The sequence below is a fragment of the Triturus cristatus genome, chromosome 7 (assembly GCF_964204655.1).
Source record: "Triturus cristatus chromosome 7, aTriCri1.1, whole genome shotgun sequence".
In the NCBI taxonomy this organism is placed as follows: Eukaryota; Metazoa; Chordata; class Amphibia; order Caudata; family Salamandridae; genus Triturus; species Triturus cristatus.
The window spans coordinates 570,206,333-570,226,948 of NC_140590.1; the positions used below are offsets into that span (position 1 = coordinate 570,206,333).

General features: G+C 42.5%; 1 protein-coding gene across 1 annotated transcript in view; it reads right to left on the reverse strand.

Moving 5' to 3' along the window:
* Nucleotides 1-20,616, reverse strand: part of LRRC59 (leucine rich repeat containing 59) — a 97,163-nt gene that overhangs the window by 68,627 nt on the left and 7,920 nt on the right. Inside the window, exon 2 of the mRNA XM_085617102.1 lies at nt 417-525. Within this exon, the coding sequence (XP_085473228.1) occupies nt 417-521 (105 nt within the window). The 5' untranslated portion in view covers nt 522-525. The remainder of the gene's footprint in view (nt 1-416; nt 526-20,616) is intronic.

Sequence of the window (20,616 nt, forward strand, 5' to 3'; positions counted from 1 at the left end):
GCCAAAGGATGGTCTGGTACAGGGGTTACACAGTGGATGGTTTGGGATGATGGTTAAGCAGTGAATGAGGTGGGAATGTAGACAATGAGTACCTGAATTGGAATGGTGAGGTGTTGCATAAGGGTATAGGCGAGGGATGTTTTGGGGTGATAAGCTAGAAGACTGTGCTGCAGGTGTGGGAGAGAGGAGCTTGATGGCTTTAGATGTAGTGGGGCGTAGGTTGGGGTATATAGAGGAGGATGAGGATAATGAAAAGAAAGAAAAAGACCCAGCCTCCTCAATTTGAGTTGTACATATAAAAACACCTAGACATCCAATCAAGGGCGAAAAGTAGATAAAATATTAAGGGGGCCTGAAGTGGGGATGTGGGGGCAGTGAGTCAAAGCAATAAAGGAGGGTGAGTCACTGTTACTAACCAGCTCCTTGACTGGAACTTCATTCAGGTCACTCAGGCTAAGGTCCAGCTCATTGCCTTCCAGTTTGTCCCTCAGGTTGATGCTTTTTCCTGTTGCTTTTGCCATGTTTCTGTAAAGAGAAGGAACAAAAGAAGTCAATGGGTTTGAAAACTGAGGTTTGAAATAGAAGAGTTACGAGGCACTGGTCAACCAGTAACCAAACAGCAATAGTTTTCATGACATCTAGTGAATGTTGTGTTAGGAGTAAGAGACATAAAGAGAAACCTTAACTTGCACATGGGTTTTGAGTAGACATTTACCCTATCCACCCACCATCAGTTGTCAACCTTGCCGCCGGTTCTCTTTCTAGTTCAAGTTTGCCGTTCTTTGCCTTTAAGTACTTTTTTTCTAACTAGCTTTACCACCATTAAGGTCCAGCCTCCATGACACCGAGCACTGCTCGCTGGGAGTGTGAATTCCCACTTACATGGTGTGAGGAGTCAGCTAAATATCTGAGTATTCGAATCTACAGAGAGACTGAGCAAATAATCAGGCTTAACTATGGCCCTGCGGTGCATAATTTGGAACAGCAGGTCGAGCGCTGTTTGAGACTCCAGTTATCCCTTGCTGGCTGGGTGGCTCTTGTGAAGAGGACTGTCCTCCCAAGGTTCTTGTACCTGTTTTATAACATTCCCATCCCTCTCCCCAAAACTTTTTTCCTAACTTTGAGAATTCATCTCCATCAGATTATCTGGGGGGGGGGTGGAAGACCCAGAGTTAGCTGGGACACCTTGTCCTTACCATATGAGAGAGGTGGGTTCGGGGTCCCTGATCTTCAGCTCTACTACTTGGTTGCTCAGTGCAGTTTTGCACACTCCTGGTATTATCCTGATGCACGGATGTCTTACTCTAGACCTGAGGCGGATCTAGTGCTCCCGGCACCACTTAGTACTATGCTTCCACGGGTATTACCTAGAGATCACCGGGATATTCAAACAGTATCCACCACTAGCTGGGCCTGGCGTAAGTTGACTAAAGTGATGGGAGGGGGTGCTTTATACTTATCAGAGATCCCGGTCGTTAATAACCCTTGGCCCCCCCATTACGGAGGAAAAACTGGTACAGCATACGCTCACAGCATATTCAATGAATAAGATGGGGGATTTGTTCCCAGGGGCACATGTCTTTTCTAGTACGGAGGGTGGGCATTTTAGTAAGTACACAATTATGGATCAATTTGTATTTAGTCGAATACGGAGGGTGCTCAGAGCTTAGATTCCGAGGTACCCGTTGGAGCCAGAGTCCTTCCCTCTGCCTACTCTCTTAATCTCAAGTCCCGGGGGAGAACATCTAATTTCGAAGTTATATAGAGCATGTATGACATTAGTTCCTAGTAGAGACACCAAGATACGTGAGGCATGGGAGCGGGACCTTAGGCACCCAATCCAAGACTCACACTGGTCCTTTTGCTGTGCACAAACTAAAAAGGTCACCTTAAATAGCAGACATAAGCTTATACACTTTAAATATTTGTGGAGGGTCTACATGATCCTGGCTTGGATTCACGCCATTGACTCGAACAGACCGCACTCCTGCCTCAAGTGCGGCGGCCCGCAAGCCGACTTTGCCCACCTGACGTGGAACTGTGCTAAAATTGGGGACTTCAGGAGATCCATCTTCAGGTTAATAACACTATTGACACACCTGGAAATGGCTCCCATGCCTGAAGTCGCCTTGCTGGGATATGTAGGGGGGCTCCTGAAGAAGCTGCGTAAATTTACTGCCGTCACTCTTTTGCTAACAAAGAGGGAAATAGCACTCAAATGGGGTAGTAGGTCCTCCCCCACTGCGAAAGACTGGCTTCATAGCCTTACATACTGCAACACTAACTGTGAACTGTACGCCAAGACCCAACCCCTGGCCTTCCGACCAAAAGACATTTGGGAGCCTCTTAAAGCTTACTTACTAGAGATCAACGCTGCCCCTACTTCACAACAGCCTGATGGGATAGTACCCACTGGGATGGGGTAATTCGGAACTCATACAACTTACTCAAATTGGCGTGTTTATTGAATCACTGAGAATGTGGACTTAACAGTTGGGGAGGGCCAGATGCTCCGGATCGGTCAGAGGTTGACATCTCAATGTGTGATGTGCATGCTAGCCTGAGACATTGGTCTGTTGCACACACAAGTGATTTACAAATGATGCTTGTTTCTTGTATTACTATTTCATGATTGCAGTGAATCATCATGCTATGTTGTAAGCAATCAGAAAATGAAAATGAAAATTAAATTTAAAAAAATGTTCAGCCTCCATAGCCTGCAGAACAAGTCGCTTTTCTAGTACAAAACATGCACAGCACAGGCACCCGTAGGACAAGCTGTCCTGAAAGAGAAAATGGGCAGTACGCAGACAGAAATCCACAAACACAGAATTGACACTGTAAAAAAGCCTCTGTGCTAAAATCTGATTTTTAGTTATTGTTTTATACGAGAATGTAGTTCGTTGCCATTTGTGTTAGGAATAAAAGCGGGCAATCCTAGGTGCAGAGGGCATGGTTTATCATGCTACAGAAGCAGGCATCATGTTGGAAATGGCGTAGACCGTTTTGTAAAGTTGGAAAATATTAAAATGTTTCATATATTTTTTTTCCAGAGCCAGCCTTAACTTGATCAGCCAACTGAGAGATGTGGACCGTCTTCACCTTTGGCACAAATATGCTCTGTGGTATGGAATACTTTGTGACTGTGATCTAGAAAACATAGGTATTATCTGGGACAATAGAATTACATGCTGAGGGCGCCATTATGTCAGAATAATCACACAGCACCGACCTGCTCATGCTCAAACAGCCAGAGGCAGTATTTATTGGAGAAAAAAAAAACCAGGCGTCGCTGCTGGCTACTCCCTCCTGCACTGCTAAGAATCGTGGAAACTAGTCACCATTTGGCAAACGGCCAATGCATCCACGGAGAGAGGTTAGCACTCGGTTTCGTTATTAAAATAGGGCTTTTCAGTTTTAGTATCACAAGCAGGAGGAAATGGGCATGACTCACAACACAGGCCTCGGAAAGTAATAAAAATGTTAACAGACCTGCAGGTCTAGTGACTTGAATAAACTACTAACCTAACTGTAATGCGCTTGACCAATAAACTGGTTCAAATTGTGTGACCCTAGGCAAATATTTTATTTCACAGAATCGCCTTTTTCTTCATGATTATATCTGAGGGTACCTTCAAATATGTGAGTTCAGCATGTCTGCTGTACAAAAACTCTTATGTTTGATTTAATAGATTAAACTTTTGCACCAAGTATAACAAACATCTAGCCCACATAAAAGATGCACATGGCCCCTGACTTGCCTCTTGGTTCATCAATAGCACTGTCATTAGTGTGGGGGAAGAAATGTTTCTGAGTTCATGTTTTAAAGACAGCACATTTCCATTGAAATGGCCGCAAACTTTCCCACTTACATGCAGTTTAACTGATAACCATATAGCGTACAGAAGATAATGGGGAAAGTGGGTTTCAACAAATATTTATTATTTGCACATCACCAAGTAAAGGGTTCTGATTTGTTTTGATCCAAATAAAATGTTTCCATCACCAATCATTATTTTAAAAAAATATACTTTCACAACTACTGACATATTTTGAAATATTTGCACCGTTCATTTACTATATAATTTATTTTTTTTTTTAAATAAACGACATCCTACGGCCTTTCATTGCTCTCTGCATGACTGTCGGACAGTTCACTTTGCTTTTCTTTCTCTGACTGCCAAGTTAGAGGATTTTGTAAACGTGATCTCCAGGATAAAATAAGGAACAATCTGTAAGAAGACATAAAATTACATCTAACCTCTGTCGTTGAGCACTCAGCAAATTTAATCCTATTTAAAAACCTCTTTATTATTCTTTCACTTTCTTAACACATGTTCTTCATCAGCTGAAGTCTCTCCCCAGAATGGACCGGTAGTACGTAAAAATAACTTGCCCCGCATGTGGCGAGTAGACTTCTAGAGGCTTGCGACACGACAAGCAAAACCTGTGCCCTGCTTGGTGCTCAAAAGGGGTGACACTTTTATGCCAAACAAGCAGCAATCTCAGACAAATAGAACCTAAAGTGATGTGTATGACTGTCCCTGGGCATCTCAGCCTCTTGCAGTGCTTCCAATTGCAGGGGCGTAGCTTTGGAGGGGGTGGGGTGTTTTACAGCCCCCCTAATAACTGTCTTATGTGATAAATAATTGGAAACATGTGGTTTCAGTCGAGTATGGTGGGGTATCTATCCGATTTCACCAGGTATTTTTATACACACACAGACACTAACGCATGTACACTCTCTCTCTCTCTGTTTGGAAACACTTAAAAATGTTTATTTCACAAAATAATGCATTTTCTCGTACTTTGGATTCCTACCAATTCACACTTCTCTCTCTTTTCACTGCCCCCTAAGCCCCTCTCGTGTGCCCTGCTGGTCACATAATGTATTTTAACATTATGTGCCGGCGTGATTGTTGGAAAATCCTAAATTCACCCCCCACCCCACCCAAATTTACTGACAAAGCTACGTCTGACTAATGTTCGGTGAAAGTGGGAGCCAGCAGAGAGGCAGATGCAGCTCTTTAAGTGTTTCTCACAAACCAAATCCATCTCACAAATCCAGTTTGGGATTGAGAACAACAAAAAACTGTCACCAATCAAAGCCTTGGCATGGTTAAGTGTGTGTTCACACCACAAGAAGGATGCCATGAGCTTTACTCATATGATTAAATGGAGGTGGTCCTTCATCAGCTCATCAAAACAGGCTGTTTGCCTCGATTCCATCTATTTCATCTCTTGGTTACCAGCAAGTTTTGTGCCGTACCTCAGGATCTGTCACTGAGAAGTTTTCAATGGTTCATATGAGATACAAGGCTATGTTTTAAAAGCCATTTAGGTGAAAGGGTTTTTTTTTACTAGTTTCTTAATAAGCCTTTCTCATGCTTGCCTCTTGAACTTTGTGATACTGTAAATTGAGTAATGTAACAGCAAATTTGACTATTTACCTTAACTGCAATCAGGCTACTCGTTTGAGAGAGAATTAAATGCTGCTGAAGGAAAGTCCATGACGATTTAGTGCATTTGAATAGATTCTGTCTTTTGTTATTTCTACTTTTTATGAAGTAGACAGAGATGCTATTATTCCACAACGAGCCACAGGGAATGAGCTTATCCAATATGATTCAAGTGTTTTGACTCAATTTCTCTATTACACAGCACTGACCCTGCGATGCAAGAGCTACACCAACAAGATTCAAGATACATTCTATTGTTTCCAACGCAGTTAAATAAAGATGTCTTTGTCAGTCACCTTTATTTATTTATTTACAAATCCTGAAAAGGCCTGGGCAACCATAAAAGAGGCTATAAAGGGAAAAAGTACCAAACCTCTATGAAATGATCACAAGAGACAAAAGCAAGGAGACAAACCCTTGATAAAATACTACTGGCAATGAACTACCAGCTGTGGAGAACAGCAGATTTACAGCTGCAGTAGATAACATCATACAGATCAATAATTATTAGTCCATTCTATTGTGTTGGCACCACGGAAGACAGACCTTTAGTGCGATGGCCACAATATTTAAAATATATATAATTTCAGTAACCTCTGTTTTAATTCTCTCATATTTATCAATACAATTGTTTCAAGACATTTATAAATTCACTGCATCAATTTCAGAAGTTCAGAATGATTGTATTTTAAGAAGATTACTTTATACAGGGAAATATTTTTAATCACTCTGCATTTCTAGATAAACAATTCTAATGGAGTAAATCAATTCCATGTTTTGTACAAATAAATAGGTTTCAAAATAGGGCACAAAATAATAACATTTACATCCTAGTTGCAACTTCAGAAACAATCCACATTAAGCAACAGCTTCACTACACATTGTTTTTTTGCTTCAAACCTCGCACGCTATGTATCCTTGTTACGACCTACCAACAGTCAAGCGATCGATGTGCTGACATTTGTATCTGCTGATCAGTCGCTGTCGGCGTCTAACTAGAATGGTGTTTCAGCTTTGTTCTGGATATATTCAGTCAAAATCACATCCTAATTATATTCACTCAATAACCTTTTCAGTTTATTTTGAACTTCTTTCTTGAAGTACGCAAAGCAATGAGCTGGAACAAATGAAATCTTGAAACTCATTCCCACCTTTGGGTTACAAAGTATCAGGATTTCTAGGCAGTAGTCACTATCTTGCACCAAATATTTTCTCAAATGTACTGCTCTGGTTAGTTCCACTACATTCTCATGTATCTGAAATATTCGTGGCTTTAAATCATGGCTATTTTTAAAATGTTCTATCTTTGCCAGATAGGATATAGGAACATTGTGTGCCAATTTTAATTGGTCAAGAGGAACTTCTGTTTTTCTACGCTATCATATATATCTCATGCTATGTGTTGAATGGTAAAATCACTATAAATTTGCATAATGGCACAAGCAACCACTCAAAGCAGATCTCTTCCCCAACGCATCTAATTGAGGACTCACGTACCTTTCGCAGCATTCTATTACTAAAATTATGGAATAGGATTCTTTAAGGTCATTGATTTGCTGGCATCAGCTAAAACTGAGCAAACACCGGGGACACAGAACCAAGTGCCTATACACACTGAACCAGGTAACTGAGTACCAGAGATTCAAATAACAAATACAAATCATTCTCCTACTCTGAGAAATATCTTTTCCTAGGAGACTTCTCCATCCTATGCAAAATACCCTTCAGCAACTAACAAAGAAGGAAAATAGGAGTCAACTAGAAAGGAACAAGCCTGCTTAAACGTTAATCTGCATTTGTCAAAACCCATTCACGGGCTACGGGACAAGGAAGGTTTACAGGGCTACAACCCTGGGGATTGGGTTCTTTTACTAAGGATGTCCAGGGGTTAGACCTACTATGGCTTCCATCTTTCTATATTTTTTATCAAGGTTATTCAAACTGGATCCTACTGATCTCTGCTGCCCAACAATCATAAACAATATGGAGTTCTGCTACCAGACACCAATCACACAACAAACTCGTGCAACTTGAACATAAGGATGTCAGTGCATGTTCTGGACATTACATCCAAGCTGTGCCAGTGCAGGTTCTGGACATTACATTCAAGCTGAACACTTTACAGGTGTAGACCCAGTATGCACCACACGTATCCCTGTCAAAAAAAAAAGTCCGGTCAGGCATATCATTCAGAAAAATGTCATGGAGGCTCCAGAACAATGTATGTGCCCTTAACATGGACGGAAGTCCGATGCCAACTAGACAGCTTGCAAAGTACACCCTTCCAGACTACAGAGCTAGGTGCTGGGTCTCAGAGTCATGGCGAATACCCTAGGTCTCAGCCCGAATGCATGATTGCCATGTATGCTAGGCCAAACAAAACATCAGGGACAGCAGATAACTAAACACACTATTAAGGCAAGTGTCCTCCTTAACTTGTACCGTTAACTAAGATCCAAAATTGGCAGAACCCTCAGGCAACTACAGCATCTTCCCCAAAATATAGAGCTGCTACAATCATTAAATAGGGGCAGAAAGGCCTTAAAAAGAGGGGTGTGGGCCTTTAAGAGAAACAGATAAGAAACATTATGGGCCAAGCTCCTATACGCCTCAAAGCAAACAGATTAGAGACATTTTTGGAAACTGGTAAACGAAACCAACAAAGGCACATGGGAAGCAAAAAATGCTAACATCAGCGAGGATGCCTGGATAGAGTACCTGAAGACGCACCTTGCAGGAAGCTCGACCGGCCAGAGCCACCCTGGAACACTCCCGGGTGACAAGCACTGCCTCTGGTCTGCTGGAGTACTCAGTCTCGGCGATAGCCAAGATCACTGTGAACTCATGACCTGACTGTGCTCCTAGACCAAATGGAATCCCTCAAGCTCTCTTCAAACAAAATACATTTGTATGGGAAAGCTTTCTGGCAGAGACGTTCAAGACCATATTAGCAGAAGGGACCATTCCGGGCAGTTGGAGAGGCCCAATCATCCACCCTGTCTTCAAACGAGGATCAGCCTCTTCTCCAAGAAACTACTGTCTAATAGCACTGTTGGACGTGGACTTAAATATTTCTCATCACTGCTGCTTCAAGATTTTCAGGCATGGGCGCAAGAAATAGGCAGGCTGCCCCTAAACCAGATGGGACTCCAAAGAGTCCAAGGACACACTCTTATCTGATGGCTGTTTGTCTAATTATGAAAAGAGCTAATGACATCTGCACACCGCTGAATTTGTGCTACGTTGACTTCAAATCAGCGTTTGATCGCGTCCCACATGACAAGCTGTGGGAAAACCTCTAGTATTGGGGGATCCCGCACAACCTCTTGAGGACAATTAGGCTGCTCTATGCAAACACCTGGGTTAAGATCAAGGTCGAGATTGAACCCATCTGTCGAGGGAGGTGAGGACATCAATTGGCCTAAAACAGGGGTGTATCCTTGCCCCCCTTTAATTCAATCTATACATCTCAAACCTTTCTCCGGCACTCAATGAGCCAGCTAGCATCCCATGCCCCAGAGTCTTGGTGGTCTGCCACTGTCAAACATCCTTTATGGAGATGACCTACTTCTTCTCAGTAACACCAGAATAGGGCTGCAAAGCTAATTAACCGCTTAGCAGTGTATGCAGTTGACAACCAGCTAGAGCAGTGGTTCCCAAACTGGGGTCCGCAGGCAGCAGTTTTAAAAGCACTGCAAAGTTCCTTGTATAATCAGCAGTTTTTGGGCAGCAATAAAAGTGTCGAGATAACTCAGGTGATTAATGTACCTGCTGGAGAGAGATGGTGGTTTTGACCAGTGGCAGCTTTGACTCATCTAAGGAAGCACAGATGGTTAATATGCCTGCTGCAAAAATATGTCTACAATGCATTTTTTTTTAAACTGTATTTTGTTTTGTGCATAGCTCAGTGGGTTCCTGCTTTTGCCACAGAGATTATTTTGTTATTGTGCAGTTCACAAGTTCCAATCGCAATATAGCACAGTGAGCTATGAACTACCACCAAAGAGCTGCATGCAAACTGCATGGTACAAGTTAGTAAGTTATGCTTTTTCTAGTCTTTTATTTTCCCGATGCTGCTAAAAAGGTTTGTTTGAGTAGAAATACATCCTTATTATTAAAGTCAACCCTAACCCCTATGTTATGTTCTGAATCCCGAGTTAGTGCTTCTCCAGACCAAGCACTCTTAAAAAAAATGCCTACCAGTGTGGATGATATGCGAATCCTACACCTTGTAGTCCTCTTTGCCGTATGTAACATTTTCTATTCACTGATTTACACACGTATGATTAATTATCTCTGTATGTGTGAGATGTAAAGTGCTTTGACACCCTACAGTGGTATGAGAGGTACTATAAAACAAATTAAATACATGTGACAGTGGGGCTATGGAGAGATGAGAGGCACTGTGGGAGGGTAGTAGTGAGGGAATCATTGAAGATTGGCAAAAGACTGTTGAATCCTGGTGCATAATAAGGTCATTATTTACTAAGCTTTAAAAGCAAATACAATTCAATATAGAATGACAAATGTGTCGTCATATGCACCATTTTCCCCCAAATTGTCTTGGGGAAGACCCCCGAAAGCTCCCTTTGTAGTGGTCAGGCTCACTCGCTGCACTTGGTGTGCACTGTACGGGGACTAGTCTGACAACATTTGCCAGAGCAGCTTTAGGTTTCCAGTCCAGCCTTGGCAGGAGCAGGAGGCTCGGGCTGCGAAATAAAACCAAACAATGAAAAACTAGTCGGGAGATGCAGCACCAACCTTCCCATTAAGATTTTTCGATTTTTGCAAATATTATGAATATAAAAATACTAAAACCTTTAGTAATTCAAGTCTAGTCTTTGTTTGATGTGCACACTTGTGTGTTTCTTTTTTTGAATTATAGTTTTAATGTTTGACATTTAAATCATACAAACTGCTTGGGGGTCCCCGGCTTCCAGTAGTGACTCAATGGGGGTCCTCAGGAATGAAAAGTTTGGGAACCACTGAGCTAGAGAGCAACCTTAAGAAAACCAAGGTCATTCCGCTAAACAGGCGTATCTCCAAGCAGAGCAAATGGGTCCTTAATGGAACCTTGATAGACTAGACAGCGATCTATTTTTATCTAGGTGTCAAGATAGACTTATGGGCCTTGTTTCTGCAAAAGGAAGTAATTACAGGAACAGCTCTGGCTCTAAACTTTATTTTTTCGACCCTTACAAAAACTCTCCGGGCCACCATCTTAAACCTTTGGTCACTGTAATCAAGTCAAAAGGGATTCCAACCATTTCATATGGAGGTGAAATAATGCTGGATTCAGATGTCAGTTTTTTGGATAAAGTTACAACAAAGATCTTTTAAGCCAACTCTTTCAATTACCGAGATCAGCATCCCCAGGGCAAATTAGGCTTGAGTTCTCGCTGGTAAGGCAGAATCTTGCCAGACACGGGCATTTATAAAAAGCTGTCACAAGCTGAAAAATACTGCCAAGGAATCTCTAGCCCATCACGTGTGGCCCGAAATTAACCTTCAAAGAGGAAAGGGGAACCTCAAAAAGTAACTTGAGGGCAGCATTGAAAAACTCGGCTTGAGTGAGTTGTGGCAGCTAGACACAAGCGAGCAAGTGTTCAAGAGAGTGGTGAACAAAAGCAGGGCCGGGTAGAGGATAAACAACAGTGGCCCAGCAAGCGCACGGACAGCTGGTGTTAAACACCTATGATGACCAAAAGGACTAGACTTTTCTTGAACCTGCCTACTCTCTTAAAGTTAAGAAGAAATTATTGTCAATGAGACTGGGAGTGCTTCCCACCCTAGACTTGAAGCTAAAATGGCAGGAGAAGAGCAGCGAGGGGGACATGAAGTGCTGCTTGTGCCATCAATCAAATGAAACGCTGCTGCATGACCCTGTTTAGGCCTGCAGCGAAGGTCCATGCTGCTAAGTGATTTTAAGACCCTAAGAATCAGGACGTGCAGATCAGCAGCAATAGTGTCATTAAACCCACAGCATATCATGCTAAATATTAGACTGGTGCGGTTTAGGGACATCTATAAGGAACTGATGAAGGCCAAAGACTCTAGGGGGTAGTAAGAACAATAATATCATATCCCCTGCCCTGCCAATGTTAAGAGCTGGCGCTACAGGCGCCACACTATGAGCTTCAGCGCTTATGGACAGTGACTAGTCGTCTCCATTCAAGCCAAAGGTGGGCTGCTTAGGGGCGTAGTAAGTTCAATAATGCCCTACCCCCCATCCCATCTTGTTGAGCACCTTGTTTACATGCAGGCTCAATATGTGCACCTCGGCACTTTATACATAGTGGTTACCCCGCCTTGTTTAGGTGAAGGGCGGGTCACTAGAGTCACAGTAAAGAATATCAATGCTCCAATCCCCTCTCCTGGCTGGTTACCGTCCTGGTTATGCACAGGTTAGGTAGCATGCACCGAGCAGTTTATCCATAGAAGTCCCCATCAGACAGTAAGAAGGTCACCCCATTTACAATGACTTCACATAACAAGTTGGAACGTAACTTCCCGCAATTCTAGGTAAACATCCTCCTTAGTTACAAGGGTCTGGACGCATGCAGGTTTAAACTATGCACTTGGCCACTTTACGTTTCGACTGCCAGCTGGTGTCCTAGCGCCGAGACTGGCCATTTTCACAACATACTCTTACCCCTGGTTGGGGCCAATGTGACTGTCATCCTGTAGCACTATAGGTTATGGTGGGAAAACGTGTAGCGCGCTAGGCTACCCAGTTTCACACTTAGGGGAGGTTTTCTTTTTTTAATGTAATGTTTATTTTTTTATATTACCCTTTTTTAACAATCACTCAAAGGCATGTTGAATGCATGGTCTGTAACATTTATGGTTTTTATTAACTAATAAACTATTACTACTCAATACAACTGCCCGAAGTTAGAGGGTGGACGGCTAAGCTGTATCACGTGTTTAACAACCCTAGGACAGTTATAGATATCCCATCAATACGGTGGTTTTCAATTAGATATGTGGGTGATCGCTGAGAGGAGATACTACTGTTCCCAGACCACCTCCAGCTCAAATTATAGGCACAAACTAGAACATTTACAATGTTTGGTTCTTGTACTACACACCAGCCCTCCTACATAGTGTGGATCCAAGTACAGATTACATCTGTCACAAATGTAAAACCCCGCAGTCTGACTTCCTCCATCTATCATGGCTTTGACCAAGTATTAGATACTTCTGGAGGGAAATTATTATAATATTACATGTAATAGGTTTTCACGCCCTTGAATATCAGATTGTGACCCTACTGAGTTATGTAGCAGATATACTCAAATAGTGTGAAGGAGGACTGCAATACTTCTGGTGCTGGCTAAATGCTAGGTTGCAATGATATGGATGAAATACCTGGCCCCGCAGGCAAAGAGCTGAATGTATGATGTGGTATGGTGAAACACCAATGCTGAAATATATGCAGCCCTACAGCCTGAAGACGCCAGACCACTGGATATTCGGGTCCCAGTCCACGTGTACTTACAGGACATAGACAACAGAAGGATTACACGAGGAGTGTGGATGATTGTTGATATTTGGGTGACTGTCAAGATGACGTTACAGGATAGGTTGAATAATGTACTTTGGGTGCCTGATGAGGGTCGTAGATTGTTCCCTTAATAAATACTATCATTTTTCAACTGGAAAAAGTATATAGAATTGGAGTGGTTAAAATCCTGGTCCAGCAATTAGAACTGTGCGAAATAAAGGATTAAATAATTTTTAAAAAATGAGTATATACATATATATATATATATATATATATATATATATATATATATATATATATATATATATATATATATATGTTCAATGAAAAAACCATAGGTTTCACACATGTTATAGTTAGCTGGACATTTTACTGATAAAAAAACCAATGAAATTCCCCCGTTATAGTTAGTTCAGATAACTATAACTCGCGCGACCGCCACTCTATCACAAGGATGATGTCATCAGTGATGTCATGAGTGATGCCAATGACCATGTCATGAGTGATGTAATATGTGATGTCATGAGCAGTGGATTGCGGGCGCACGAGTTATAGTTAGCTGAACTAACTATAACGGGGGAATTTCATTGGTTTTTTATCAGTAAAATGTCCAGCTAACTATAACATGTGTGAAACCTATGGTTTTTTCATTGAATTTGCAAGGTTTTTTAAATGCTAATTCCTAACTATAACGTGTGTGAAACCTATGGTTTTTTCAGTGAATTTGTACGGTTTTTTAAATGCTAAGTTACTTTACGCCATTCGTGGCGTGCGCGCCCACTTAACGCAGTTCGTTCCGTGCGCGCACAGTGAGCACGCGGTGCGCACCGCGCGCCCACTTTACGCAGTTAGTGCCGTGGATGGGCCATGTACGCACGATGCGCTTCGCGCACCGTGCGCACATGGAGGACATATTATGCACTTCGCTGTGAAAGGTAAGCTTTTACATTTTCTACAACAATTATATGCCATGCACAAATGGAGCCCTTCGGGCACCATTTGCACATGGGGTCGCGCCCGCTTAACGCAGTTCGTTCCGGGTGCGCACGGTGCGCTTCGCGCATCGTGCGCGCACAGTGAGCACGCGGTGCGCTTCGCGCACCGCACGCCCACTTTACGCAGTTAGTGCCGTGGATGGGCCATGTACGCACGATGCGCTTCGCTCACCGTGCGCACATGCAGGACATATTATGCGCTTCGCTGTGAAATGTAAGCTTTTAGGTTTTCTACAGTTGTGATTTCCCATGCACAAATGGTGCACTGCGGGCACCATTTGCACACAGGGTGGGGAGAGTGTGGATAATTTATTTATTTATTTTTTTTTTTTACTGTACGTGTACGGTAAGCGTAATCGGCGATTTTTCGTAAAAAAAAAAAAAGACATTTTTGACCTTGGGGGAACTGTGGGGACCCATTAATCAAGGCTAGGTGGTAAGGAGCTGTGCAAACAGTCCCTTTACATGTATTTGGCCTTTGTTTTTCCTCTCCGCTTAAGAGTGCGAGAGAGAAAATGGCGGCCGCCGCTTCCTGGTTTCGAACGATTCGAATGTTTACTAAGATCTAACAACCAATCAGAATCGCGCTCGCGCACGTCACCGTACGCGTACGGTAAGCTTACCGTAAGCGCACCGTAAGCTGGCTCAGATATATATTTTGATTTAAAGGCTATTTTCTCAGAATCTACTGAACAGATTTACACCAAACCTACAAAAGGCACTTCCTTGACCTGTAGACTACCTCTCTGCCAAATTTCAAGGAAGTCTGTTCAGCCGTTCGGGCTGTAGCTGTGTCTAAAGGTCCTATGGAAAAATGCATGGGAAAAACGCGTTTTGGGACCCCCCTTTTATCTCAGCCCCCGCTTGACGAATCCCCCCCGAGACTTTCAGGGTAGGAGCGGAGCGTAGCGCCCCATTAGTTTTGAAAATTTCGCGAGGATTCGTCGACCGGCGCCAAAGTTATTCAAAATAGAATGTTGCGGTTTTCCTATGGAAACAGGGTCCTAACTATAACTACCTACTGGCGACCGCCAGTAGGTAATATGTAGTATATATATATATCTTTTTTTTTTTTAAACTCACAGTTGGGATCATTCAGGACAAGGGTGCAAGCATGTAATGCACAGAAGGCGACTTAAGCATCCAACCCAAGTTGCAGGAAAATAATACGCAGAAACTCTCAAGCTGTACTCGGAAATCCTCAGCCAAAAGTGGGATGAAGAGGCCTTGTAATATTTAGCTATATAATCAAAACAAAAATATTGATCTATATAATCCAGAGGGCCTAAATTATGATCCTGTAATGAAATTTACGAATACTATAATGAAGATCTCTTACCACCCTGTGAAGAGGATATTGCCTCTATTCAAATGTTTTACATGTTCTAAGGCAAAAGGACATTATGTGGTTCCTAGTGAAATCCCCTGTAGCCCGGAAATTTAGATATATGCATTTACTTCTATTGGAGGAGTATAGAAGAACAGCAATAGTACCGCCCTCATGGAAAGGCAGAATTGATTGACCAATTTATAAAAAAAGAAATCAATGTTCATCAGCTAATTGTTGCCTAATCACATTTCTCAATTGTACTGGAAAAATATTTTGCACTACCTTATTTGAAAAGAAGGACATACGGAAATAAAATTATTCTTATTGAGTAATCTGGTTTACGGTGAACATGCACATCAGTATCACATAAGAGCTTTGAGGGTTCTTTCAGCAAAATATTCAGAACTAAAAACCTAGTGGTGTATGCATGTTTTTAATATTTATTTTAAAGATTTTGGGCAGCAACTTCAATTATATTCTTGATCAATAGTGGACAGATCCAGACCCTTGGGTGAGACGAGGTCTTTGGCTTCAAGATCACTGGGGAGTGAGTGGTACATCACTTGCAGTTGGAGGATGCTTGAAGGACACATTAAATTATTCTTTCTGCACTACCTGCCATATTGCTGGTGGGAACTGAAACTAGGAATTTTTAATACCTGACCAGTTCCCCGTCCTAGGCAAACTGCACTGGAACAGACATGTTTCAAATATTTCATTACAGCATCTTAAAAGACAATGACTTCCCAATTAGGTAGTCAAGGCGACAATCGAAATTAGAACTGAAGATTACTATAAGGAGAATTTTGGAAATGTAGATGATCCAAGGATGGAGTGGATATAGCAGTAGTTAAGAGCATCATGCTTGGATACCACAGCCAAAGCTCAGAAATGCAACTACAAACAGGATTACAAGTCTAATGAAGACTATCTGGGAACTGAAAATGAAACCTATCACCAACCCATCAGCAAGTGCACCTTTTCTACAGGGTAGACCAGGTCACACAAGAAAGTTTATTTCATTTTGAATACGAGAAATGCACATGTAAACAACATGGGGAAAGAGACCAGAGGGAAAGGTGGGTACCATGTGGCAAATCCTGCATCAGAGCAATACTAAAGTTGTAAAAACAGGCTTTAGTGGCCAAACACACACAAAAAGAGATGCGCTACATCACCATACCTTCGTCAAATACCATTAAACATTGTATACTTAACCCTCACTTCCGAATCCAAAGCAAGTATCCCTATGCAAGAGGCAGTAGAGGAAGGAATGAGAAGTACTCACCTCTTTAGAAGAGGTAAGGGAATGCATTGGAAAAATGGGGAAAGGAAAATGCCCGTGGCTGAGATAGGCTACCTAAGGAATTCGACCTAGCATACATATATGTACTAGATCCACACATGCTACATGCTACATCCACACCCACACACCAAGAGCAGCAATAAGAGAGGCAAATTATGTCATTGTCCCCAAGCCCAACAAGGTCTCCACCAAAAGCATTGTGACTAACTTATTAGGATTCAGAGTGTCGTTACTGCCTAGGTGAACCATGTTCAGGAAGGAATCATTCTCAAGACGTAATATCATATAACTTCAGAATGCTTGTTCATTTAAATTTTGAGGTACAAGATGGCGGTGTAATCTTCACAGTCACCTCACACACTGGGAAGGTGCTTGACTGAATTAGCTGGAAATACCTATTCCATGTGCTGTCCTGAAAAAACATTCCGATCCAGGCGTGATTAATTGGATGTCTTTTGTATAAAGGCTCAGATGGCTGGCCAGAGTAAAAACATATTGGTTTGGCTCAAGCGTTTTACAGGCGTAGGGGAACACTTAGACCAAGATGTCTGCTCTCCCAAATACTTTTGCCTCGGTATTAAAACCACTGACCTGCCTCTCAAGGAGAGGGCAAGATAAACAAGGAGAAACCAGAGGAGTGCTCATATGCTCACAACTAGAAAGCATAAGACCAAGTGGAGGGGGTCCTTTTTATACTGAAAGCGGAAGACACATTTGGTTCAATTTCTAAACTAGAAACAACTAAGACAAATCTTGCCTCTTTCTGCTGCATGACTTAAAAGAGGGAGAGGACGGCACCTTGCTAGGTTTTTCTTTACCATTGCCTATGAGCATTTTTAGGTATCTAGAGATTCAGCATTATGTCTGGAAGCTAAACAACTTACTAACAGATTCCAAGGTGCTGTGAAACTCTGTTGAATTCTACCTCTTTTAGTTGTGGGGAAAAGATTTTACTACTTTGATTCCGAAGCTGTTTACCAAACAAACCTGTGGATTTGAAGATTTCTCACTTCAGAAAGACAAATTCCTGCCCAAAATTGGTTGGAGCAGTGAAAGACAAAGCATATTTATATACTCCATTTAACTGCTGTATCATAAAGGAGACCATAGGCTCCCCATATGGGACTATAATGTCTAGTCTCAAAGATACAATCTACAAAATGGCACTTCAGGCCCCCCTGTCTCAACACCCCCCATTAACGCCGATCCAGCCCCCTCAACTTGACAGTGGGTGGAAGTGCTGTCCACAAAAATGACCACTGGATTGGTTCTGCCCCAGGTTGTGAAAGTGCATAGGCAGTGCTGTTGCAGAGCCTGCAAAAATTGTTGAATATTAATTCCTTAATGTGCCAGAGCTCTGTTGTGTTCAAGTCCACAATTTCAGAACACAGCAACATACAGACACCTCTCTATGGAATGGCATTGACGTTACTAGAATGGGTGTCTGGTTTAAGGCTCAGAAACGATGTGCTTTTATGGATATTTTTAAAAGCTTTAATAGACCCAAGAGTCAATTCTTGCTGAATGGGAGAATAGCGAAGGTGACTAGGAACCTCTAGTAGCTAATCCTAAATGGACCCACAGTAGCTAATCCAAAATCAACACAAAGACGGCACACTGCAACTCTACTGGGCTTTGGGTACGGCACACAGAACTAAACATTTTGTGATGTTTTAATTACTTACCGGTAATCTTCATTACTCCTAGTCCTGTTTGTCCCCGTCCAATTCAATACTCATGAGGTGAATCCACCTCCCGGGACAGAAAAAAACAGGAAATGTTTGAAAAAGTGTCCCTCCCCCACAGGCATTAGCCTATAAGGGTATGCTTTACCTAGCATTTCCTCCAGGAATACCAAGCTCCCTCAACAGTTTGAAGGTCTTGATATACGGGAGTGCCGGAGTGACGTAATGAATGGGATAGGGAGAAACAGGATTAGGAGTAATTAAGAATACCAGTAAATAATTGAAACATTAACTCCACGATAAGTCCCATTACCCATAAGGAATACCCAAGCGGTCACAATAAGACCTTCAGATTTCCCCAGTCCACAAACAGCAGACACAACAAAACCAGCGTGCTGCCAACCATCACAAAGGTTTTTAATGAAAAAATTTAACCAAACAAAATAAATTTAGGACAAGGCAGAATCTAAAATCCTAAATCCAAAATTCTTATGAGCATGAAAAACATTCTGAAGGTGGTAATGTTTCACAAAAGTATTTGGACGTGCCTAAGGAGCCGCACTACAAATCTCATCAATGGACACACCCTGTGCCTCAGCCCAGGAGGAGGAAAGGCTTCTAGTAGATCTACCCAGAATGGCAGCGAGGTGGGCAGTTCTCCCACCTCTGAGGAAGACCGGAAAATGACTTGTTTGATCCATCTGCTGATGGAAACCATGGAAGCTTTATCACCCTTGCAAGAAGAGCCAAAAGAAACAAAAAGTAAGTCCGATTGACAGAAAGATTTAGTCCTAGGAAAACGCACCTGCAATGCCCTTTTTACACCCAGAAGATGCCAACCAATCTCCAGAGGCATGCTTCTGCTCCCTAAACAGCTTGTGCTATTTGCATTCCAAGTCTGCTCAAAGCAGGTGAGAACCCTCAAAAGGCAAGCGTAGAGCAGAGGACATTTGTCTTCAATCCGTGCAGCAATCCGTGAGAACCAGGCCGCATTCGAAGCCCCAGCCGAGAGAGGAGTAGCCCAGACTACATCAAAAGAAATGTCCGACATGTATTCAGTCTACCATTCAATGCCCTCTAGCAAGGAAGAGTACTCTGTCCCATCTTCTACTGCTTTGAAAAGTTGCTTGAAATCAGACATCAAGGACTGTGACACATAATTGCCATAGATGTCAGTCCTCATGGCCAAATGTGCTCCTGAATATACCTTTTTCAAGTTGGAAATCAACTATATCGATCTGATCACAAATAATTGAGTCTTTCGTCAGTGAAGTGCACCCCACCAGATTGGCCACAAAAGAGTTTGAGGCAAGCAAGACATTCGGCATATCTGTAATGGGATACAATTTGGCCATAAACCTTGGCAAGAGAATCTTATCTGGGTTCTTCTATTCTCTGCGCAAACCCCCCATAATATCTGGCTGCATGGGGAAATCCATCTGGGCTGGCTGCAGAAACTACCGCAAAAGGCCACCATCTGCAGAAGGCAGCTCATTGGTCTCCTCCCCCAGAAAACCCAAATTCTGTTTCACATGCGCCACCAGCTCGAGGAGCAAGTCTTTACCAATTATTTCCCCTTTTGTTCATCCACAACAGAGGACTGCCTCTCATTCATAATAGAAGACATTAGCTGAACATTGCCCCCAAAATGGTCTCGAAGGAGCCTTTGCTACATTTAGTTCCAGTAAAGTCTCCTTCATTAGCCTCCTGAGACTCTAATACTCTCCCTGCTTAGCAGCCCGTCTCAGAGGAGGAGAAGCAGAAGAATCACATGCCTCCCCTCATGGGAATGTTTCCCCAGTGTAAATATACAGAGGCAGACGTGAATCAAAAAACATGAACAATCCACAATTATATCATCACGGTACAGCTTACAAGAAACGTTATGCAGACTTATCGGAACTGCAGCTTAACATATTCTCTGCCCAGATTTACTGAGAGAGAAGCTGTGTTCGTCTTTGCATGCAAGCTCACCTCAGGGTTTGCAAATCTGCAGAAAATCACCCAAAGAAACCCAGCTTGTTCATATCTGATAACTTTTCTTGCAGTAACCACACCGCGATACCTCTCCAACTCCCCACAGTGCCCAATCCAGAAAGAGAAAACCATTGGGTAAGTTTCTTTTCTAATGCCGACTCTAGCAATGCCCTTTTTACACCCAGAAGATGCCAACCAATCTCCAGAGAAGCCTCAGACATCTCCAAAAGAGCTGGAAGAACCACTCCCTAGTTCCTGTATAAAGTTGAAGCCACCTTTGGAACAAAAGATGAAGCACCACCCTATACTCAAAGAAGGTAAGTAAAGGATCTCTTGCCATAAGAGCAGCCAATTCCC